The sequence below is a fragment of the Mesoplodon densirostris genome, chromosome 6, assembly GCF_025265405.1.
Source record: "Mesoplodon densirostris isolate mMesDen1 chromosome 6, mMesDen1 primary haplotype, whole genome shotgun sequence".
Classification (NCBI taxonomy): Eukaryota; Metazoa; Chordata; class Mammalia; order Artiodactyla; family Ziphiidae; genus Mesoplodon; species Mesoplodon densirostris.
Window position 1 is genome coordinate 740,329 of NC_082666.1, and position 24,181 is coordinate 764,509.

General features: G+C 62.4%; 1 protein-coding gene across 3 annotated transcripts in view; it reads left to right on the forward strand.

The window, feature by feature from the left end:
- Window positions 1–20,650, forward strand: part of EXD3 (exonuclease 3'-5' domain containing 3) — a 75,945-nt gene extending 55,295 nt beyond the window's left edge. For all 3 annotated transcript variants that reach the window (XM_060101744.1, XM_060101747.1, XM_060101745.1), the window contains 5 exons: window positions 4,271–4,324; window positions 4,540–4,671; window positions 18,143–18,236; window positions 19,925–19,963; window positions 20,262–20,650. In XM_060101744.1, coding sequence (XP_059957727.1) covers window positions 4,271–4,324; window positions 4,540–4,671; window positions 18,143–18,236; window positions 19,925–19,963; window positions 20,262–20,575 — 633 coding nt within the window. In that variant the 3' untranslated portion in view covers window positions 20,576–20,650. The remainder of the gene's footprint in view (window positions 1–4,270; window positions 4,325–4,539; window positions 4,672–18,142; window positions 18,237–19,924; window positions 19,964–20,261) is intronic.
- Window positions 20,651–24,181: the final 3,531 nt, after the last annotated feature.

A 24,181-nucleotide genomic window follows, 5' to 3' on the forward strand; every position in this document is an offset into this window, starting at 1 on the left:
CTCACCATCTTCTCTTCCACCTCATAAACAAGCTGGGGAGTTTTTCCTCCTCTCTGCTGTCTGCTGCTTTGAGTAACATTTGGATTATCCTCTCAAACATTGGCTGACTTCCTGCAAGGCCTCCTCAGCCTGGTGTTTCGGCGGGGAGGCGTTTCCAGGAGTCTCTGATTCTTTCTTATTTAATAGTTTTAGGACTACTTAGTTGTCTGCATCTTCTTGAGTCACTTGGTAGTCCGTACCTTTTTCTGGATGCGCCCATTTCACAGAGTGTTTCACGTACGTGGTGGTGTCCAGCTCCTCTGTGAAAGCTCCACGGTACCTGCAGGTGGTCAGCTTCATTCTGATTGTGGCTCACTTGTGCTCCCCCTCTTTGCTGATCTCACAGAGGTTTGTCAACTTACCAAGTCTTTTCAAATAACTAGTATTTGGCTTTGTTGATCCTTTCTATTTCATTCTTGTGTTTTTTGTCTCATTAATTTCTCTTCTTATCTTTATAGTTTCCTTCCTTTTGCTTGCTTGGGGTTATTTCCAAGTGGAGTGTTTAGCTCTTTAATTTTCAGCCTTTTAAATTTTATGATGTAAACATTCAAGGCAATAAATTTTTCTTGAAGTACGTTTTCACTGCATTCCATCCATTTTGATATGTAGTATTTTCATTACTTTTTAGTTCTAATAATTTTTGAGCATCTGTTATAGTTACTTATTTGACTTGAGTTCTTTAAAAGGCTGTTTTTCAGTTTCAGAAAACTTGGGGTTTGGGAGCTTTTTAGTTATCTTTTAAAAATCAATTTCTAACCTATCTGAATTGTAGTCTGTATACTGCTGATTTAGATATTTGTGAAGACTTGCTTTGTAGTCAAGCAGATGATCCTTTTTATAAATGTTCCATGTGGACTTTAAAAGGACACAGTCTCCTCCAGCTATGTTCATTTCCCTCTCTTGCTCCCACACCCTCAATAGGTCAAGCTTACTTAATGTTTGCTCAAATCCTGTGTATCTTGTTTGGTTGTTTTTCTGCCTGCTTCTATCAAAGAACTCGACAGTGGGTTCACCAAGTTCTCCTTGTAGTCATGTCAGTATTTGCTTAATATGTTTTAAAGTTGTTATTAGGTGCACATGCATACAACTTTTAGAATTCTTATATCTTCCTGTTGAGTGAAATCTTTTACAGTTATGAGGTGAACCTCTTTGGCTCTAGTACTGCTCTTTGCAGTAAAGTCTATTTGAACTAATATTAATACCATTTCTCCAGCATTCTTTGGTTAGTATTTCTATATCCTTTTCTCACCCTTTTGCTTTCAACCTTTCTTTGCTCTTATTAGGTGTATTACTGTACTTATAAACTGCTTCTAGCTGGATTTTTAAAAATCTAGTCTGACAGTCTTTGCTTTTCAACCAAATTAGTTTAATCCATTTACATTTATTGTAATTACTGATATAATTTGTGTTTAGTTGTACTATACTAATTTGTGCTTTCTATTTCTCCTACTTCTGATCTTTTTTCCCTTTATTTCTTATATTTTTTTGTCTTTTTCACCCTGGTTTCTATTTTTTTCCTCTATTAGTTTGAAAGTTATAAATTCTATTTCTGTTCTTTTAGTGATTGGCCTAGAAATTTTAGCATTTATTTCTGAGTTAACAAAGTCTAAAGTTAAAATTAATCCAGGGATTTTAGGTCAATTTAGCTTTCTTGCCTGCTTTCCATTTTACCTGCTATTATTTTCCAGTATTTTTAACACATTGTGGTTTTTCTTAGTTCTAAAAATTAGACATCATTAAATCTGTTTTATGTATTCTGTCCCTTTTAGAGTTTATGATGTATGGACATGCACATGCACTCCAAGAAAAAGCAGGCTCTTTTTCACTAAAAGAACTTCCTTTGCTTTGACCTTTCATTGGGGCCATTTTTCCCTGAAAACTCTGTTTCCTCTCTCTTCTGACAAAGAATGTTGCAGGGTTTATAGCTATAGCTTGACAGAACTCTGATAAGAGTCCACTGTCTCTTGTACCTGTCGTTGATGTTGGGACATCTGCCTTCCGTTCTTGTCACTCCTGGTTTTACTCTTGACTGCCCTTTTGTTTGGGTCTTTCCTCATATTTACTTCAATTGTGTGTGTTTGTTTTTAATTTTGTTTTTTATTAATCACATAGATATATATTTGTTACCACTACGAAGTAACCACTTATTGCTTTTTTTTTAATTGTGGTAAAATATACATAACATAAAATTGATCATTTTAACCATATTTAAGTGTACAGTTCAGTGGCATTAAGTGCATTCATAATGTATGCAACCATCACCACTATCTATATCCAGAACTTTTTCATCATCTCAAACAAAAACTCTATATGCATTAAACAATCATTCTCCTTTTCCCCCTCCCACAGAGCCCCTGGTAACCACTGTTTTACTTTCTGTCTCTGTGAATTTGACTCCTCTAGGGACCTCATATTAGTGGAATCACATAATGTTTGTCCTTTTGTGTCTGGCTTATTTCACTGAGCATAATGTCCTCGAAGTCCATCCATGCTGTAGCACGTCAGAATTTACTTCCGTTTTGAAGCTGAATAAATTCCATTGTACATATATGTGTGTGTGTGTGTGTGTGTGTGTGTGTGTATTTGTTTTTGTCATCTGATGGTGGACACTGGGTTGTTTCCACCTTTTTGGCTATTGTGAATAGCGCTACTACTGTGTACCTTGATGTACAAGTATCTGTTCAGGTTTCTGCTTTCAGTTCTTTTGGATCTATACCCAGAAGTAGAATTGCTGGATCATATGGTCATTCTTGTTTAATTTTTTGAGAAACTGCCACACTGTTTCACACAGCAGCCACGCCATTTTACATTCCCACCAGCACCTCATGAGGGCTCCCAATCGCTGTGCATCCTCATCAACACTTACTTTCCTTTATAAAAATAAAATAAAAGCGATCCTAATGGGTGTGAAGTGGTGTCTCCTTGTGGTTTGCCTCACATTTCCCTGATGACCGATGACGTTGAGCAGCTTTACGTGTGCACATTGGCCATGTGTGTGTCTTTGGAGAACTGTCTTTTCAGGTCCCTTCCTTGCCCGTTTTTTAAGTGGATTATTTGCTCTTTCTGCTTTTGAGGTGTAGGAGTTCTTTATATATTCTGGATGTTAATCCCTGATCAGATAAATGATTTGCAGATATTTTTGCCGATTCTGCGGGTTATCTCTTCACTTCCTTGATAGTGTCCTATGATGTACAAAAGTTTTTAATTTTCACAAAGTCCAGTTTATCTATTTTTAATTGTGTTGTCTTTGCTTTTGGTGCCATTGCCAAGAAATACGTCATGACCTTTCCCTACATTTCCTTTCGAGTTTCACTGTTCAGCTCTCACGTTGGTGAGTTGGCCCCTCACACTATCCAAAGATCACTAATGAATTTTAAGGGACCATGCTGGACACATCAAAGTTGTCACCTCATTGATAGATACTGTACCCCACCGTGGCATATGGGGGCTTCCATCCTGAGTCCTTTTGACATGACGCTTGTAGACTTTTTGATAACTTCTTTGCTTTCTGATCTAAGGAGATGCTCCAGCTCCTCAGATCTAGAAACAGCTATTTCTCCAAAAAGGCCTGGTTCCCTTTAGCATGGACCCTGTCTAGAAATCAGTCTGGGTGAGGGTGCCCGTGGCTGCAGGGTTGGTTCTTGTTTCTAGGCCTTTGCGGTAGGCAGAGTGATGAAATACTTTTAAATATATATCATACATCAAATATATATATAACATACATCTGAAGCTTTCCATTCAGATCTGGGGTTTATTGTGTGATCTCACCACACCAGCGTTACCCATCTGTTTCATGTTACAATTCACACACAGATATTTCAGAATAGCAATGTTGATGTTATATCACCAACAATAGTATTACTGCCGGGTATTTTTCATTTGGGGTCTGTAGCCCTAGAGATACATGGTCGATTCACTGTGGCTTTGTGTCATCTGGAATGTTTCTCCCTTTGTGGTTCACTTGTTTCATCTTTGGGTTTTTAGAGGTTGCTTTTTAAATTTAATTTTGTTTGCAATTCTGTGAAGTGTCTGCACGATTCTGAGACCAAATCTATAACAGGAGGCGATGCCCGGCCTCAGGCTGCGTGAATCTGGTGGCCACTCAGGTGCCAGGCGGAGACAGCTCTGGGGCATGGAGGGGGGGCGGGGGCTGACGAAATGGGGGCAAAAGAAGCCCCAGCCCCAGGAGTTGGCCTGACACCCTCACCTGCCAGTTTTTCCTCCTGCCCAGGTTGCCAGGCAGGAGGGAAGGATCATCCTGACCTCAGGGCTGCCGTACCACAAGGTGAGGACCCCACAGATGACTCACATCTGAGCCTCGACTTCCTGAGCCGCCCACACCTCAGGGTCTGCTTGCCGTGGGGCCAGTGGGAGGGGGGCTGAGCGGCACCACTGCCCCACCCTGGGCAGAGTGGAGGCTCTCGGCCTGGAGCTGGGAAGGCGGGGCCTGGGTGGGCTCTGGGTTCTGGCCCACCGCTTGACGGCTGCACGTGTCCACAGCTCCGGGCCCAGGTTGGGGCTGGGCGCTGCCTCTCGGTGGACTGCTCCCTCAAGGCCCGGCAGCAAGCCACAGCCGTGATCAGGCATTTCAACGTGCGTGTCACCCACTCGGACATCTTCAGCCGCTGCCAGGTGGGTGCTGCGTGCCCCTTGCCGGCCCTGGGCCAGTGTGGAAGCCCCAGGCTCTGACAGGTGAGGCCCGCGAGGCCCTGGCGGTGGCGGGACGGCCTTGGCATTTCTGCTCATGTGAGCTGTGGCCACTGCCTGGTCTGTGCGTTTTCTCCTCTCCGCCACCCCCAGACGCCCATGCCCACGGCACAGGGGAGCTTGGCGGGGGTGGGGAGGGGGCGGTCACTGTAGTCTGTGGCCAAGAGGTGGCAGAGCGTCGGGGCCCGCATGGCCAAGGTGGGCAGCTGAGAGTGAAAGGGCAGCTCAGGGCAGGTGTCCGCTCAGGGTTGGGAATGTCCTCCTGGCCCAGGGCTGGCCTCCCACGGGGCTTCTGGGGGGAATACAGGGAACCCACCAAAGTGCCTCTGTCTGGGGCGGTTCCCGTTTTCCGAGGGCAAGGTCCAGAGCCACGGATTGCTGCTGGGTCCACCCTGATGTCTAGAAAGGTCTGGCTGAGGAAATCCCCAGGTCGGGGCAGCCGTCCCCAAGGTTAAGGTGCGTGAGGAGTCTGCAGCCTGGGCGCCAGGGAGGGGCCCCTCTCCGCTCCCCTGCTGGCCTGGGTGCTCTGCCCTGAGCTGTGCAGCTGAGGGGAGGTGATGCGGCCTTTGGGCCCAGCCCTGCCAGGCTGGGGCATGGCTGCCCTCGGCGTTGGGGTCTGCACGGGTGCGGCGGGCAGGGAGTGCCAGGGCCGGTCCCCGTGCAGAGTGCTGGCTATCCCCAGAATATTCTGGAGTTCAGGCCATGACGATGTTGCATTGGGAGCAGCTCCCCAAGCCCAGCTGTTTGGTGGCAGCTCAGCCTGGCTTCCCCCATCCGGGTACACGTGGAGGCCGGCCGGGCCCCGCGCTTCTGCACAGCCCCCCGGGCCAGCGCCCAGCAGAGTGGGAGGGAGGGAGGAGGGAGGGAAGCCTCTGTTTTCTGGTCCTTGGACCCCCACCGCCTGGCCTGGGGTTCAGCCTGTGCAGAAGCTGGGCCCCTGCCCTGCCAGGACGGACGGTGGCCAAGCTGGGCGGCGGGAAGTGCTTTCCCTTGGGCTGGAGCTCGGGAGGACGGTACCGGGTCCCTGCTCAAGGCTGCAAGTGTTGTAAAGACCCCAGGACGTCAGGCGGGGCCTGGGGGGGCATTTTCCTGAGCTTTTCAGAGCCTCTGCTGGTGTCTTCTTGAGAAAACGGAAGTTGGGTAGCCAGGAGGAAAACCCCACTCGCGCCGCAGGCCACTGGCTGGGGAGCGCCTGAGCCTTCGCACCTGTGAGGGCACAGAAGGCGGCCACTGCCCTTCGCGGGAAGAGCATCCAGGGCCCCGCTGCCCTCACCCCACCTGGGCCCCGTGGGGGGGGCGTGGAGCTGGTGCAAAGGCAAGAGACAGAGCCGCACCCTGGCGGGGCCAGCCAGTGCCCCCGGGAGACAGGAGACAGTCCCGAGGGGGCAGCGGGGCCCAGGGAGGCCGCAGCAGGCGGGACAGCTTTGCAGAATTCTAACCGCAGGGCGGGGAGGCAGGAGACCTGGAGCAGGTGGTGCACCTGCCCAGGTAAGGGGTGGCGGCAGCTTGGGGGGCGGGGCGCGAAGGCGAGGCACAGAGGATCCAGGATACGATTCAAGGGCGTGGCTGGGAGCCTAGGTTTTAGGCTGAGCCCCTGGCCGGCGGCCCGGCAGGTGCAGGGTCTGGGCTCTCGGGAATCTGGTCTGGAGGGCGCACCGGGGTACAGCAAGCTCTTGGGGCGGGGGGAAGGGGCTCACTGCCCAGCTGGGGCCCTGCCCAGCGCTGTCCTTCTGTGGTAGATGTGCATTCCACACGTGCCCAGCTGGTGAGGACAGAGGCAGGGTCCACGGCTCGCGGCCCAGAAGCAGAAGGCGGCCACAACAGTGGCCACGCGGGGCTGCCGGGGGTGGGGAGGGGCGCCAGGCAGAGACCTGTGTGTGCGGCCACACGGGTGGCAGGTGGGAGCCCGGCTGTGAGGCTGGGCAGCAGCGCCCAGTGGGCCTTAGTCGGGAAGGGGGTCCCAGGGCCGGGGAGCCTCTGAGGCCCGTGGCTGTCCGGCAGCCTCCAGCGGGGCTGAGCTCCAGAGCGAGGCAGGTTGGGTGTGCCCCAGGGCAGGACCCTCCCTGGGTGGCAGACAGCTGTTTGGGGACATCTACATCTGTGCACAAGGACCCCAAAAGGCCGGCATGGCAGGGCCAGGCGGGCAGAGAAGGGGGTCCCTGAGAAGCTCGGATTTCTGAATTTGAGCCCAGCCTCGCTCACCACAGACGCATCTGGGGCAGGGTGGGAGGACCCAGCTGGCTCTGGGTTAGTGGACTGGTTCCCACCGTGGTCTTCAGGCCGTGGAGCTGGTCACGGCGAGCAGAGGAGTCTCACTGCCGACTTGCAGCAGTGTCTGCACCTGGGCTGGGCGCCTCGGGCCATGCTCTCCCCACCTGCCCCCAGAGCCCCTCGGCCACGGTGCTCGCGGCCTCCCCTCAGGAGCTCAGCCTGAGCAGCGGCCAGGAACGGCTGCCCGCCCAGCCCTGCACGCTGGCTACGCCTACACCCAGTCCAGCGCCAGAGCAGTGCTGTCCTCGGGGCTGGCCCAGGGGAACCAGTGGCCCTCTCGCAGGTGGACCCCAAGAAGCCCAGAAAAGGGGCTGCACAGATGCCCCGAGGTGATGGCCTGAGGCCCAGTGACCAGTAGCTCCTTGTGGCTGCAGACCCTGCTCTGCACTGAGAGGCCACGGCCAGGGCCAGGGTGGCTCCTAAGCCCATCTGGACATCAAAGGGCACTGGCCGCCGGCCAGCAGGGAGCACACGCTTAGGACTGACCCAGGGAGCGCCTCCGTGCTGTGCTCAGCCGGCAGGGTCCTGTCCTGCACCCCCGAGGGCCCGAGCACCCTGGACGCTGGCTCAGAGCCTCTGCTGCCCCTGCCCAGGCCAGAGCTGGTCACCTCCCTGGAGAGCTCCCGCCGCCAGGCTGAGTTTCCATTTTCTTTTCCTTCCTTCTGCTATTTTGGTGCCGTTCCCAGAGGGAAAACCCACTTGACACACGAAGCGTTCCCAGAGCCTGCCCGGCCACTCTCGGGGCTGCTCGTCGGGGTGCGAGGCCAGAACAAGTGAGGCTGGAGGGACTGTGTGCCTGGCCACGTCGGGGAGGCCCCTGTCACAGGGAGGTGGCCCGCCCGCCCACCCCAGGGCCCAGTGGGCGAGGGGCAGTGGGTCTCTCGTAGAGGGCAGGGTCATGGCCCACGAAGTTGGCGACTTGGGCCTGGGATTGTCCATCGGGAACGTCCGCCAAGAGGACATTCCCAGTGCTGTCCACCATGGGAAAGGATCTTATCAAAGAAATTTGAGTTTAAAAAAAACCCTAAGCAGGAGCCCAGGCGTGGCCGGGCATAACGTCTATTTTTCTGTCCCTCCGGCCCCCTCTGCTGTGGTGGGGATTGGGCCGTGGCCCCAGTGACGTCAGCCCTTAGAAGTGGGCCCCAGGAGGGGAGGCCACTGCAGGATGACAGTCACCCCACCTCAGGGAGCTCTCAGCAGAGCCAGCTCAGGGGTCCCCAGGAAGGGGAGGGTGATGGGGGGGAGCCTGCAGTTACGGGAGGCTGGGCCTCAGGGACAGGCTCACAGACCCCCCCGGGAGACCCCAGGGCTGGGCAGGGGCCCTGAGAGAGAGGAGGAGGCCGCCCAGGCTGATCTCTGGCACGGGAACGGGTGTGGGCAGAGGGCTCTTGGGGCCTGGGCATGCGAGGGGGACCCCGGGCCGGCGGCCCCCCAGCGCACACACCCACACCTTGGGGGCCTGCAGTGGTGGGGGCCCCGGAGCCCTCCCAGACCCAGGGGCCGGCCGGGGCGCCCATGCCCAGCCTGTCCCCGAGCATGGAGACCCTCCCTATACCCTGATGGCCAACTGCAGACGTAGGAACAGACAGGAAGAGGCGCAGCGGCCACTGACCCCGCCCCTCCCCGGCCTTTGTGCTCCGTGGCCCCCAGCCCCGTTCCCACACTCGGTGCCCCCAGGGTCACACAGGCACAGAGGCTGCAGAAGGAGCGGCCCCCACCCTGCACAGGCAGAGACCCCGGGCAGCTGGCTCCTGCAGCCGCAGGCGGGGCCTGTCACAGGCCTCGAGGGTGGCGGGAGCTACCAGACAGGTTTCATCAGGGGTTGGGGCCCAGCATGCCCCAAGACTCAGGATGCCAGCCGGGGTGTCGGCCCCATCGGCAAGCTCGGCATAGCCCCGCAGAGGTGACAGCAGGGTGGGCCCAGCTGATCACCCCAGGAGGCCCTCCCCCGGCCTGCAGGGCCTTCCTCTCGGTCCCACCCCTCCCCTCTGGGTCTCATCCAGAGCCCAGCCTTGGTTCCCACCAGATGGCTCTTGGGGGAACTGAGGACCTGGATCGCGCTGGTCTGGGGACCCCTGCTCCCGGTGGCCCACTTCTTTAGGGAGGATCCTGGGCTGGCGTGACAGCCGTACCCACACCCGCGCACGGACGCAGGGCTGCCCGGGCACCAGCCGTCTGGTAGTCTGCCACCATGCCTGCCCCACGTGGGACTCTCATCCTCCCGCAGGGCTACCAGGGGCCCCCATGCGGTCCGAGATTTGTGATGAGTCCCTGGGAACAGCCTGGGCCAGGGGACCCTCTGGTCAGCGCCCGGGGAGGTCGGGTGTGTGCGTCCCCAGCCCAGCTCACGCCAGGCGCCCATCCAGGCACCCAGCTCCTTGCTCCTTTTGTGTCTGTCTGTGGGGAAGGTGCCCCGGGGCCCGGCGGTCAGGGCCACTCCCCTCTGGACCCTGGTTCTCACCGTGTGCTTCTAAGAGGTGCTCCCCTGTGCGGTCTGGGGGCCCCCCCAGGGTGTACCTCCTGGATGTTGATGTATGTTCACTTTCTAAAAGGGCTGAGATGCTTCAAGTCAGAACTCAGAGGACGCGGACTCGCCTGACAGAGGACAGGCGTGTAGCCCGGACAGGTCACAGTGCAGGGTGGGACGGCGGGCACACTGGTGCACAGACACACAGGATGGAGGGAACAGTCCACAGCCACGGCCAAGACACTGGCCCCAAGCCAGGCCGGTGTGACGTGGCCTCAGGGGGAGCTGGTGGAGGCCAAAGAGGACAGGCCTCTTGGAGCTGGAGGGAGGGGCAGAGACCACGTGGGCACCCTCGGCTCAGTCCTCTCAGGCCCAAGGTCAGTAAGACACAAAGGCTGGGGTCTCCCGTCCCTCCGCTCTGTGCCCCCCTGGCCCACGTCAGTGCCACTCTCTGAGCCCCAGCCGCGGAGCCAGCAGGAGCCGCTGGCCAGAGGCGTCAAAGGCCAGCTCTAAACCTGCTGCTCAGTGGACTCCAAAGAAAGGGGAGGGAGGGTGGGGCGCGGATGACTTGCCTTCTGGGCGAGGGGCAGGCGATGCCAGCCAGGCCCGTGGGGTGGGTGGGGGAGGGCACCCACCTCAGTCCGAGGGTCCTGTAGCCGGGGCTGGGGCTGGCGGAAGGGCAGGAGGCGCACCCTCCCCCAGATGTCAGACATCACAGCCCACGAGCTAAATCAGTTGAAATGCAGACTTCAGGGTCCGTAGATAAGGTTTTGTTGGCAGCAGCCCCGCCTGTGTGTTCGTTCGCACACTGCCCACAGCTGCTTTCGCAGAAACCAAGCAGCCCTTCCAGGAAAGCCCCTGCCCCCCACCGCTGCTGCTGGGGTCGGTGGCAGGGATGACCGGGCCCAGGGGCCAGGCTGGCATCTAGCAGGGGAGGTGGTCTCTTCTTCCTTTTGAGTACCTGCCAGCTCCAAAGCCAGGGGGCCTGGCCCAGGATAGCAGGCCTAGCTTCTGCAGACCCACTGTCCCCTCAGCCCTGGATGCAGCAGGCAGGACAGGCACACCAGCCTTGGGGTCAGGGGCCAGAGGCAGCCAGCCCCTCAGGGCTGCAGATGGAGGAGGCCCCAGGTAGCTGTGGATTGGGTCTGGGGAGGGTCCTCAGGGTGACAGGGTAGGGCCTGCTCGGCAGTGACTACTCCTTCTGTGTCCGAACAGGGCAGGGGCCTTTGGATCGACGGGCAGTGCAGTGGGTGCCCTGTGGGTGGGAGACAGCGGGGGCAGGCATGTGTCACCCCCACTCCCACCCGGCCACCTGCCCCTCCCCAGCTGCACGGGTCAGACCGGCTGGGGTGTGGGGGCACCCCCTTCCCAGCCCCTCCCAGGCAGCCCCGCTCTCTGCCCACCCGCCACCCTGAGCGGGGCCACTGTGGGTGGAGCTCTGCTGAGAGCCCGTCGTCGGGTACGTCTGGGACCAGCACAGACCCCGAAGGTCTCCACAGGGATACGGGGTCTCCACAGGGGAGCAGCGTGGCCGGTGGATACCTGGGCAGGTGGGGGCCTAGGTGTGCCCCCAGCCAGCCAGGGGTAGGGCAGGGCCTCAGGAGAAGGAACGGTGCTGTCCTCCCTGGAGCTGGGGGAGTGGCAAGGGAGAGTGCATTGCGGGGGCCCCCGGGAAGTGGGGGGCTTGGCTGGGTAGGGACTGCTTCTTCCTCCCCCCGTCTCGGCAGATGCACTGCACCAGGCGCAGGTGGCAGTAGAAGAGGGGCCCCTCTCCTGCTTGGCCTGACTCAGTGGCCCTGGAAGGTGCAGGAAGGGGGAAGGGCCGGGGGACGCCCGCCCCTGGGCTCAGCCCCGCAGCCACCGCTCCACACTGCCAGCGCCCCGACTCGTTCCAGCCTGCTGTCCACACCGGCCCCTCCTGACCTCACCGGACCCCACATCACACCCCAGCTCCTGCAGCACCTGAGCACCCACTCTCTCCACCAGGCCTGCCAAGCCCCAGTTTAGATGTCACCTCCTCCAGGAAGTCCTCCAGGCCCCCAGCCCAATCCTGGGACTACCACCACCCTTTGGAGAAGTACTCTGGAGCCCCCCTCTCCTTGGGCTGAGAGCACGGGGGCAGGAACTGTCCCCTGGCCCCCTGTGCAGGCCTGATGTGAGTGGGTGACTGCAGGGCTGTCACCTGCTGTCTGAGGGCCCAGCTCCACTTGTCGGTGGGAGGGGGACAACCAGGGCTGCCCCCAGCCCGTACCGCATCGGCCCCTCCCCGACTTCCCCAGCCTGCCACCCCTCTCTCCGCCGGCTGGCGCCCGCCCCCTCCCACATGGCCCTAGGCAGCCGAGGTCCTCCGCCCCAGCTCCCGCCGGCGCGGGAAGGCTGGCGGGCGGGCGGCCGTTTGCTTTTGAATCTGGGCCGGGCGCCCTGAGTGGCCCTTTCAAAGGCCGGCGGGGGCGGGGGCCGTTCCCAGGCGCGCCCCGCCCTCCGCGCCGCCCCTCCTCCCGCTTTCCCACGCGCCCGCCGCCGGCGGTTCTCACGGCCCGCGCCCCTCCCCCGTCTGGGAACGGCTCGCGCCTGCCGCGCTGGGGGTGCCCGGGAGCCCCGGGAAGGGGGCGCCTCCCGGGCTCATCGGGGACGGTGGAGGGGTATGGCCACCGGGGGGGGGGGCTTCGGGACCACTGGGAGGGGGCTGTGTGCCGCCTGGGGGGTGTGCTCGCAGTGGGGTGCTCAGGGGCCACAGGGGAGGTGTACGTGCCGCCTAGGAGGGTGCTGGGGCTGTGGCGGTGTGGACGGTGGGGGGAGGGGGAAAACAGCTAGTGGGGATAACTGGGGGCCACGGGGAGGGGGCTGTGTGCCGCCCAGCGTCTTGCCAGGGATGGGCGTCAAGGGGGATGAGCTGCCTAGGGGGAGGTACTGAGGGGCCAAAGGGGATGGGGAGCCACCCCAGGGCCTGGTTCCAGAGGGCATCCTCTGGCCCAGATTCTGTTTGATTTAACCCAGGGCATGTGGCTACCCACCCACCCTCACCTCACAGGGAGAGCTAGGGGGTCCTGGCCATGCCTGCCTGGGGACAGTGAGCGCTGCCCCTCGTTGGGGTCTCCCTGCCGTGGGAGCACGTCCGGGGCCTCCCGTGCAGCTCTCTCACTCTCTCTGTTCCTTCTAAGAGCCTGGGGGGGCTGGGTGCCGGACTTGGGAAACGCAAGGACAGACCCCCGATAAGTGCGAACTTCAGAGCAGAATCCCATGTTTTATCTGAAATTCACATATTGTCCGCGTTCTCCCTGGTCCCCCTGGAGGGGGGCTGTGACTGTCGTGTGTCAGAGTCCAGGATGCGAGGAGGAGGGGAGGACTTGGCCACCTGTCCAGGCCCAGTGGCTCACACCCCTCTGTCTGCCTCAGTGGACACTGGCCCCGACCCATCCAAGTGAGCTGGACGTGGGGTCTCATTCTGATAGGCTTTAGATGGTCTAAGCAGGGCTGTCAGTCCGGCTGTCGCCATGCACTGGGGTCTGCACGTCCAGGTCCTAAGTGGGCCCTGGGCTGGGGCTGGCACAGTTGGAAGAAGCAGCGGGTGAAGGCTTGAGAGGATCAAGGCACACAGGGCAGGGAGTGACCGATTCCCGGGCCATAGGCCTGCCGGCCCCAGAGAGTCTGAGGAAGGGGCTCAGACCCTCCCCTGTGTCCCTAACCGGGGTGACCCTAGCCGGGCAGTGCCCCTCAGGCCTTGTGTCGTCCAGACTGCGTCTTGGACACCATGCTTATCTTTCTGCCCGGGGCACGTGGCTTTCCTCCCATTGTCCCAGATGCCACTGTCCCCTCCCCATCTGCTTGGAGAGGCGGACTCTCCCAGTCAGGACTCCTCCCACCCCAGGAACACACCTCCGGACCTCCACCCCCACCCCCACCCCCGGATGTGCGGGGCACTGCAGGCTGCTGGGCGAGCGCTCAAAGGCACATCCACTCACGCAGGCCCCATGTCCTCACGTGACATGCCGGGTCACACAGGCTCCGTGTTCACACGCCTGACTCACACCCACACGTGGACACACTTCAGCTGCTCCAAAGCTGGTGCTCTTGCACCCCAAGGACCTGGGTGCTTCTGAGCCCCAGGCCTGCGGAGTGCCAGTGCACACGCGTGTGCCCAGACCTGGCTCTGTCAGGGTCTCTCACACACCGCAGGCCCCAGCACCCGTGGCCCCTGACCCCCCAGGGTGCCGACAGCGCCAGAGGCCCATCCCCCGCTCTGTCTGCAGAGACATTGTCCCGGCCCCACAAAGGGGATGGACCATGGCCTGGTGGGGGAGGGGCCGGGCCTGTGGGAACTGACCTTCCTGGGCCTGGGGGCAGGGCGGGCACAGAGCGGGGGGGCCCCTGCAGGGCTGCCATCCTAGGTCTCCTGCAGTGGGGACAGAGGGCCGCAAGCCTGCTTCACGGGTCGGAAGAGCACTGGCTGGGGGTTTAAACCTTCCCAGGCAGCCCCATCTCAACCGCACACCTCCCCGGGGGCCTGGGGCCTGGTCCTGCTGCCCTAGCACGTGCCCCTGGCTGGCAGGTGGGGGGTTGAACCCTGCAAGGGCCTGGGATCTCAGCTGTGACGGGAGGGGCCACAGTGCTCCCAGCCCCCAGCCCAGTGCCAGGGCCAGCAGGGCCTTCCTGGGCCAGGCCAGCTTGTCTTGAAGGAGGCTCACAGCCCCACCCCCCGGGCACTTGGGGGGCAATTGACCCAGGACCCCTCAAAGTGCTGCCCGACAGCGTGGGAGAGTGAGGTGTGGAGCAGACCCAGGTCGGCGCCTAATTGCTTCCTCCATGGCCTCCGTCTGCCTGTCCGCGAGGTGTCAGGCCCGCCCCCAGGCCGGGGGTCTTTCATACCAGCCCTTTGTCCCTGGCCCTGCACCATTTGTTGGGGGCAGCTCTGGGGGCTCATGGTGCACAAGCCAGCCCAGGGAGGCCTCTGGACCCACCGGTCTCAGGACCTCAGGCAAGGCCGGGGAGGGGTGGGGCAGGGGGTGGCGCTTGGCAGGGACCAAATGGGCCATAGGGCCCTGGGAACTGACGCTGGTGCCCTGCAGCTCCTCTGGCACGAGTAGGAGACACTTGCCGAGTGTAGGTGCGTGCGGGAAGGCGCCAGAGACCCCGCCACCCCATGCTGGCTTTTCTCGCCCAGTGGTCGTATGGGGATGATGTTTATTTTCTTCTGCTCTTTTTTGCTTTGCTGTAAATTTGCTCTAAATGAGCAAGAAATGGGCCACTACTCTAGAGTGTGTCACAGCTTCTCAGCCCAAGCCCCCTTCCTCCCTGCCTATGGGGTCTCCTGGGGCCTGGGTACCAGACTGACCGTACCTCACATCCCACTGGGTGGTGGGCCTGAGGGCAGGGAGAGCGGCTGGCCTACCAGGGAGCATGGTCAGGCCGGCTGCTGGCTGGGCAGGGAGCCTTGCCCAGGTCCTCCTCAGAATTGGGTCCCTCACTAGGCTCCCAGCCTGGAAAGGCCACTTCCTGCCGCCCTGTCCCCTAGGGACCACTGGTCCTCTCTCACGCCCTGTGCCCTGGCAGCCCCCGGTGAGGCCCATCTCCCACCGCACCCCGCTCAGCGCCCCACTCGGGGAGGCCCGGGGCTGATGGGGGTCCAAGGGTGTTTATAAGCAGTTTGCACGGTGCTGCTCTCAGCCCTAGGAGGGGCTGGTGGGCTCTGGGCAGGAGCGTGTGCAAGGCCCCTCCCACCGCACTCTGTGGCCCAGTCCGGCCTGCCTGTGACAGCCCTCTCCCCACTCCTGACACCGGGGCACCAGCCGTCCACTACCTGGTGGCACAGCAGACGCCACGGACCACGGCAAGCGTGCGTCCACGGCTGGTGGGAGCAGATGTGCCTGGGGACACACAGTTCAGGACAGACCCTGTGACCTCACCCCTGCTCAGCTTTGGCTGCGCTGGTGGCAGTCAGTCCCCGGGGGGAGTGATGGGTGGGGGTGGGATTCCTGGGCTCAGAGCTGAGAGCTGGCCTGCTCATGGGCATGGCTTCCAGCACCTGGGAACCGACCCCTCAGCCCTCCAGCTTCCCCCTCCCCAAGTCCCAGTCTTAGAGGAACGGAGGGTGCCAGCTCGCACACCCGCCAAGCCCAGCGAAGGGCTGGGGGCGCCTCCCAGGGAAGTGGCCTTTCCTGCCCTCCTTGGGCCTGGCGGGGAGGGAACAGGCCGTAGAGGGTGGGCCACCAGGCCTGGCCCGCCTGGCTTTGGGTCCCGGACCACCACCAGTCTCCTGGGCCAGTCCCGGCTGGCAGCCCAGCCCCGGAGAGGCCGCCTCACGCCCTGGGGTTGGGGGTCACGGTGGACGTTGGCCCCAAGCACCCTTGGAAGCTGTGGCAACCAGGCATGCAGGTGGACCCCTGGGACAGGGGAGCCAGGAACCTTCCCAGCCCCTCCTGCCCGACTCACCTGGCCCCTCCCACCCAGCCAGGCTCTGGGGGTGGAGGCCCGCCCTGCCCCCAGGCTCCCAGGCTGGATGGGGGCAAGGAGACTGAGCGGCACCAACAAGACCACACTGTCCACCCGTCCAGGGCGCCCATGGCCCCCCACTGGCGTCTGCCCAGATCTGCTGGCATCTGAGGCTGGGGTCTGCACACCCCCTGTAGGAAGTGGACCTGGCTCAGACACCACCTGCACGCATCCCCTCGGCTGGGGGCTGGCGGGGTAAGGACCCTGCCAGGTGTGGGGTCCTGGCCAGCCAAAGTGTGACCATGAGCAAGCTACTCAGCCCCTCGGAGGCCCCTTCTCCACAATGGGAGGTCAGAGGCTCCGTCCCCCTTTGCGTGGGGAGGGTGATAGGTGTGTGCTCAGCTCCGAGCCCCACAAGGGCAGGGCCGCAGCCACCCACGGCAGGTGGTCAGGCAAGTGTTGCTGGGCCGTGAGGTGGACAGGAGATGGACAGGGAGGCCCTGGGTGCCAGGCCCTCCTACAGATGGGGACCACAGGACAGGGGGTGGGCAGGTGGCCCAGAACCGGCTTTTCCGGCCGGGAGTGGAGGTGGGGGCCAGGACAGTGGGCAGCGGCCGTGGGAAAACTAGCACCGGTGCTTCCCGAGGGTGGGGCCGGCCCTCGCGGACAACAGCACCGGGCGTTTGTCTGCGCGCAGTGACTCAGCATGAGCTGGCGGCCCCGCCCAGGCGTGCACACCACCGGTCCTGGGAAGGCTGGCAGACCCCTTGCAGAGGACCCCACCCCACCCTCCTCCCGCTGAGCCGTCCCTCCCACACCTGCTGGTGCTGTCCTCTCGGGTAGCCTGGACAGGGAGAGCCTGGGCCTCTGTGGCAGGCAGCCCAGGGCAGCGGCCGGAGGCTAGACGGCCCGCCTTTTCTCAGCTTCTTCCCCAGCTGGACCTGGAGTGACCACAGGCCTGACCTGCAGCCGGGGCTCTGCCCTCACTCCTGCCCCAAGAGCCCCTGGACCTACAGCCAGGAGGGCAAAGCCCACAGCGGTCTCCCTGTGCCGGAGGCCAGCCCAGAGTCTGGCCGGGGTCAGTGGGAGGAGGCCCCCCAGAGAGACCCAGGGGAGGGTCCTGCGTGAGGATCAGCCTCGCCCCCCTAGCCTCCCAGCAGAGGCGGCCCTGCCCTCTGGCACCTGCCCACCCCCCTGCCACCCCGGGCTGTGATGCTGGAGGCCAAGCAGTGAGGCCACAGGTAAAGCAGGCTCCGTGATGAAAGTCCGTGGGAAGAGGCGGGGGGGGGCAGGGCAGGAGCCCTCTCCCGGCCCCAAGCCCGTGGCTCCAGGAGCCCATGGCCACCGCCTACTACCCACCCCAGGCGCTGTCGTCCAGGGCACTGACAGGGCTCACCCGGTGAGGAGGGGCCCGGAGCCGTCGCTGGAGCACCCGTCACGGCCCCTCCTCCCCGTGGACAGAACACCTGCGTGCACCCGCCTGGGAGCTGGGTTTCAGCGGGCGCCCGGGCCCCCCACCCCATCTTCCTGCCTCGCTCTGGGAATCCTATGTCCAGACCTGACACCCTGCCCTGGCAGTGGTTGTCATGGAGCAGCCCCGGGGTGGCCACACTGCGAGGGCAGGACAGGCCCCACAAGCCCCACCCCCACCCTCGGGGACAGTAAGGTGGGTGGGGCTGAGCCCGCTACGTGTCCTCGACCCGGACTCTGCGTGGAAGTGGAAATGGCTTTGCTCCCTGCCCCTCACACACTCGGTGCCCAGTAGCTGCCAGACCATGCCAGCTCCTGGCGCAGGGCAGGCAGCAGGCGTCATTAAGAAGCGTGGACACTGAAATGGCCCCGGCATGCCCCAAAATGGGCTGAGGGGTCAGAGCAGCTCTAGGGCCGCCCACCCTGACCCTTTGATGCTGGGCCTGCGTCCCCCACCCATGTTGAGCCATCCCAGGGGGCCTAGGCTTGGCTCTGGATTTGGGGAGGACAGCTGGGTGATGGCAGAGACCTCTAGCATCTTAGGAATTAGAAGAGGCTGCCCAGGGCCCACTTGGAGCCCATGCAGTCAGGGAGGGCTCCTAGGACGTGGTGCGCCCCATGGTCTTGCAAGAAGAGGAAGGGAGGTGTCGTGCGTCTCTGTGAAACCCCCTGGGCAGACCCAGAGCTGCAAGGAACACAGGGCTGGGGCTGGAGGGACGGAGAGCCCCTCCGCAGACTCAGCACCTCCTCCGTCCCTAGGCTTGCAACTGTCACCAGTACCTGAAGGTCTCCAAGGATGTAATGAAGCAGCTTGTGTGGCTCAGCGGCCACCCAGAAGGCCCTAGCGGTACAGGTGAGTGTGCCTCGCTCAGGAGAGGGCTCCGTGGAGTCTGTGGGCAGTGGCCCAGCTACCGGGTGCTCCCAGGGCTAATCTCTGGGGACGGCCAGGGAGGTGCCGGTGCCAGGGTGGGGTGTGGGGGTGGACAGACAGCGTCCAGGGCCGGGGTGAGGGCCGCAGCCTCTGCTCCCCTCTGTGTGGTGTGCAGGCCACTCATCCAGGAGACCGGGAAGCTCCGGCACTCAGGGCCCCCGGGATAGTGTCCCCCACTTGCTCTGCAGTGGGCCCTGCTTAATCACCCTGCCCCATACGTGGAGCGCACCCGCACACGGACACATACGTGTATCTTGCACATGAAGACACACACGCTCACTGGCACATGCACTCTCACACACGTGCCCGTGCACACTCGGTCACGTGCGCACACAGATGAACACACACCGGCAGAGCGCACACGTTCACCTGCATACACTTGCATTGCTGGCCTCGCCAAGTAGCGGTCTGAACGTAGGTGAGCCTGGGTGCACAGGAAGGAGGTCGAGCCCTGCTGTCCGCCCCCACCAGGGCAGGTCCTATTCAGGGGCCCGGGCTCAGTTTCCCTCCGTGGAGGGCGGGATAGGGTGGCTACAGAGGGCATCTTGGGACAGCCGAAGGGGTGAGCTTGAGGCCAGGGTGCCTCCGGGCCCCTCTGCACAGCTGGTGCTCCTCCAGGGTGCTGTCTTCTCTCTGTCCTTCCCGCCTCCCTCGGAGATTTGGGGCCACCCACGTAGTGGTTGAGCTGTCGTGACGGCCTGTGTCTGGCCCCGTGCAGCTCTCAGTTCTCCACAGCATGGCCAGGATGTGCTGGAGGCTGGGGGGAGGGGCAGGGCACGAGCAGTGCACCCCACAGGGGCCCCCCCGGGCTCCAGCCCCGCCGAGCCCCCGACACCCCACCCAGAGGCTCACACGTGTCCTGGGCAGCACCCTCACGAGCTGGCAGGTGAGGGCTGGGGCCAGACAGGCTGTGGCGGAGCAGGGAGGCCAGACGGAGGTCATGGCCTCGCTGGGCTCCACGCGGGCAGCAGGGCTGGGGTGGGCGCCTCATCCGTTCAGATCCAGCTGCAGTGAATCTGGAACCATCTGCAAAGAAATGTTGGCCAAGCAAATTACGAGGGTCAACGGGCCTGGGGGACGCTTCTCCCACCTGCTGGCCAGGGCTCCTCGGCCATCGCCACCTCCATCCTGCACTGGCCCCTTGGCTGCTGCCGGCCTGGCCGTCACACCGCGCCCTCAGTGCGGGTGGGGCCCTCTCGCAGGGTCTCTCCCACACCCTGAGCTCCAACGGTCCCTTGGGCCCCTGCCCGCCCACCGACCTGGTGCTGGCTGGTTGCGAAACTCCCTCCTTGGCAGTGGGCTTATCTGCTCATCACCACCCACGGGGCCGCCCCCGCCCCACCCTGCCCGCCGGTTCTCAGGCCCCCAAGTGCCCTAATCGGCCGATCTTACGCCCAGAACATGGTTCCCAGGGACCTTTGAGCCCCAAGAACCTCCCAAGGTGTGAGTTCCCATGGGAGGGGACTGGGCTGGTGCCAAAGCTTCTTGGCTCCCTGCCCTTTGCCCTCTCTGCTGGGGGTGGGGGAAAGGCTGGGCACTTCAAGGTGCCCTGTGGGCACTGGGGCTGCCAGTCTATCCTTAGAACAGACCCTGACAACCTTGATTGACAGGTGACGAGGCCGCCCAAATCGAGGATGAACAGGAGACAGGTGAGCCCTGGGACCGCCCACCAAGGACACAAGGGGCCCTGGCATCTGGACCCACCCCAGGATGGGGCAGAGGGGACCACTCTGAGGGGACGGTCCCTGTGCCCTGGGGGATTGGGGGGCAGTGTCATGGAGGGCTGGGAAGAGAGAGGGGTCAGTCACCTGTGACCCAGAGGTCCCTGGGTAGGAGAGGTAGGGGGTGGGGTGGCTAGGGAAATGGAAGGAGGGGCCCCTGGAGAGAGTGGGGTGGGGGCCGCATGCCTAAGAGCGGGGGCTCAGGGTGGCTGCTCCGCCTGTCCAGGCTCAGCCCCAGAGGAGGCCCCCGGGGGCTGCACCTACGAGCCCTCTTGCCGCTGGCTGGAGGAGGAGGACCTGCAGAGCCGCATGCCGGCCACACTGGGCAATGGCACCCGACTGCAGCTGTCGGGGGTCCCAGCAGGCGTGCTGCGGAGGCCGGGGCTGCGGCATTTCTACTGCTGCACGGGCTGCGGCAAAGTCTTCTGGGAGGGCTCCCACCTGGGCCGAGTCGCCGAGAACTTCCGAGAGGTTCTGGAAGGTGTCCCCGGCTCCCGCGAGCCGAGCCGAGCCCCCAGCCCGGCCGGCAGCCTCTCCTGAGGACTGGGCCCATGGCCCATGGCCCCATGGCCCCATGGCCTGCATCACCCCTGGGGGCCCAGGCAGCCGGCAATAAAGTGGAAAAGCTGCACGGGTGGTGGCCGTGGACTCCTGCTGGTTTCCATTTCACCCCACACCCCCGAGCGTGCTCAGCGCCTCGCAGCCATCCCGGGAAGACGGAGCTTTCCTCGTGGTCAGGAGGCTTGGACCCTGAGGCAAGAACTGCCCAGCGCTCAGCAAGGAGGCATTCGGGAGGCATGCCTGGAGGAGGAAACGGCCTGGGCAAAGGCCCGAGGGCCTCACCGGGGGGCTCCCCAAGTCTGCTGGCGCTCAGCGGGGCTGGAGGGGTGCAGGACGGGTGGCTGGGCCCCATGTGCTGCGTGGTCCACCCACTCTGCTGTGGCGGTACGTGCCGGCCCCCGCACCACTCACTCCCCACAGTGGGCCCAGGGCCCAGCCGGGCCACCCTTGAGACCCTCCTGGCACTTCAGACTCCAGTTAGCGCGGACGGGGGTCCTGGGGGCCCTCCCTAGGGAACAGGCCCCAGCTGGGCCATGTCCCCACAGGGCCTCCTTCCTTCACGCAGGCTCAGGGCTGGGTGGCCTCCTCGTGTGAGCGAGACCAGCAGTCGGCACTGTTGGAGGGCCCTGAGCACATGTGCGTTTGAGCGTCCATCCTCCCAACGGCAGGAAGTAGCTGCTGCCGCCCCCCCATCAAGGGAAACTAAGGCTCAGAGCCAGTGCCAACACCCAGAGGGCCCACAGGGCCGGGCGGTGGAGCCGGGTCGGGGCTCCTGCGAGCAGAGGGCCTGGGCACAAACCCGTCTTGCCCTCGCCTGCCTCCTCCTGGCTCACCCCCAGGAATGCGCACCCACCCCGGCTCACATCCCTTTCCTGTCCTTCCTGCCCCGGGGCGGAAACCAGCTCAGATTTGCTGAGGAGCCAGGCGGAAGCCTCGGAGTGGCGGGGCCTGGGGGCCGGGGAGGGTGCCGCCTCTCCCCAGGGCGGGGCACGTCTGCAGGCCCGCGGGGCACAGGCGGTGCCATGCCGGCCTCTGCCCAGTCCCTCTGTTCCTGACCACACGAGGGTGGCCAATGCCTCTGAGCCCCCTAGGGTGCAGACCCCCGCTGGGTGCCCAGCACTGACCCACTCAGCTCCCCAGCAACCCAGGGGCCTGCTGGGCCAGGGCGTCGCCCCACAGATGGAGAGAGGAAGGCCAGCCCAGGGACGTGGGCTGCGTGCGAGGGCCAGCTCCGCCGCTGCAGCCTTCCTCCACCCTGAGGCCACTGAGCCGAAGGGGCGGGCAGGGGTGCCAGGGTGAGCGGGCCCCTACCAGGGCGGGGACCCTTTGCGCTAGGGTGCTGCTTCCAAGAGCGGGACCTCCAGCCGCACGTCCTGTCCTGGGACGGCAGCCCCGTCCACACTCCTTCCCCCCGTAGGGTTAAGAGGAAGCAGCCGGGGGTGCCGGCCCCACTCCCCAGCCCAGCTGCATCCTGGAGACTCTTCTGTGACCCGAGGCCCTGGTGTCGCAGCCAGCCCTGGACAGACAGAGGCCGGAGCCAGGGAAAGGCCAGGAGCACAGGCTCAGGGAGACGAGGCCCGTGTCCTTCCAGACCCGCCAGGCAGGTCCGCCCCCAGCTCCGCTCTGCCCTTCCCCCTGCGCAGCCCTCTAGGGAGAGGAGAGGACAGCTGACTGGGACCTGGTCCTCACGCCACGCCCGCCCCATCCAGCTGGGCTTCCCGCCTCCCCACCCCTCTGCTGCCTAGACTGGCTGCGTCTGTCCGGGGACCCTCCGGGCTCACTTGCTCACTGCCAGCCTATCCTAGGCCCCAGCCCCCACCCTGGTCCTGGCCCATCGGGAAGTGCCTTCCTTGCCCCGTGACCGCTTCAGGCCCCTTTCTGGGCTAGGGGTCAGACGCCAGGCCGACAGGGTGGGCTGTGGCCCCGGTGCCAGGCCTGCCGCTGCAGCGATTGTCTGCTGCAGTTCCTGCCCCGGGCGTCCTTCCTCCGCTCAGGCCGCCGCTGGCCCGGGGCTGAGTGTTTGTTATTTGATCTCTATCCTCTCGGCCCTTCTACCAGGTGTCTGGGCTGCTGGGAAGAAACACTCTCCTCTTTCCCACGCTCCCCGACACATTTTAATGAATTAGCTGGAAGCCCCGCCCCCACTGCCCGCCTGCCCGCTCACCCTCCCACCCCTGCCGAGCGCTTTAAGGTGGCCACGGGCCTCGGCCCAGCTCTGGCCATCGCCCCTTCCACACTGTCCTCTCTCGGCCGCCCCTCCCAGACCTTCCCAGCTTGGGTCCCTGGGTGTGTCCCACCGCCCACTGCTCTGAGCCTCTAAAGGAAGGGGGTCCCCAGAAGGAGGAGGGAGCCCTCTCCAGCCCTGGACTCCATCCCACCATGGCCTTCCCGGGTGTCACCCCGGGCCAGCTCCCAGGAGGACAGGGGTCCAGCCTTGTAGTCAGGGTTGGGTCTGTCCCCCCAGATCCAGGTTGAGGGCTTCTCCTTCAGAGCCAGTGAACCCCTTGCCTGTTTGTGGAAGTGTCCACATCACCAAGGAATGCCACGCACGTGGGAGGGGGCTTCTCTGAGACCCAGGACTGGGTCTGGCAGGGCTGAGCCTCCTCCCCCCCTCCCCCCACCCCCCGCAAGGCATTTGGAACAAACGTCCTCCTTTTGGACGTGTCCTTCAGCAAACATGAGCAAGTGCTTCCCGGAGCCCATGCCCCACGTGTCCCTCTCCCTCTCCTGTCCTTGAACAGGGCAGCTCCTGGCACATGGGGTGTGGGCCAGAGCGACCCCGAGAAAAAGTACCCTCAGCCGCGGTGGAGCAGAAGCCACGGGCCTTCCATCAGCTCCCCATGGACATGTGGGTAGGGTGGCCATCACCCCAGCCCCACAAACGAGCAGCGCGTTGAGGGGGAGGCTCAGGTTGTTGCCGGGGCTACCCCTGTCTGACCCATGCTCCGAAGCAAGGGTGGGGTGGGCAGCGACCTCAGGCTACGCCCCTGTGGCCACTCCAGCCGCACCGTCCCTGCCAGGGGCACCGAGCCGACGATTTCATGGCTCGAGGTGGCGGCCTCGCGTTCCCACACTGAGCTCACAGGGGCCCTTTGTCTGACGCCCGCCAGGGGCGTCAATGGGACTTTTCTCCCAGGCTCTGCTCCCGGACCGGCGGGGTCTCCAGATGCTCTTCTCCAGGCCAGGGGGCCTCAGCCCACCTGGGCTGGGGCTTCTCTGTGAACCTACCACCTTCTGGGGCGGCCCTGGGCACAGCCAGGCCCTGGCAGATACACAGAAACCACAGACGTGACTGGAAGGAGGTCCTGCCCTAGACACGTCCTCAGAGCTCCCTCCCCTCCATGCTGCTCCAGGGAGCGGCAGGCAGGGGTGGGTTGCCCAACAAACAGGTCATGGCCTTGCACAGGGTCACACCTCCCCACTCCAAGGGTCCCTACCCAGAGGTGAACGTGGGCCTGGGTGCACAGAGCCCAGGACAGCCTCGGCTGGGCCTCCCTCTGAGCCATGCCTTGACTCTGGTGCTGGGGAGGTAGTCAGGGACCCCACCCGCAAGGTGTTCAGCAGCCACTAATCCAGGCCCCCTTA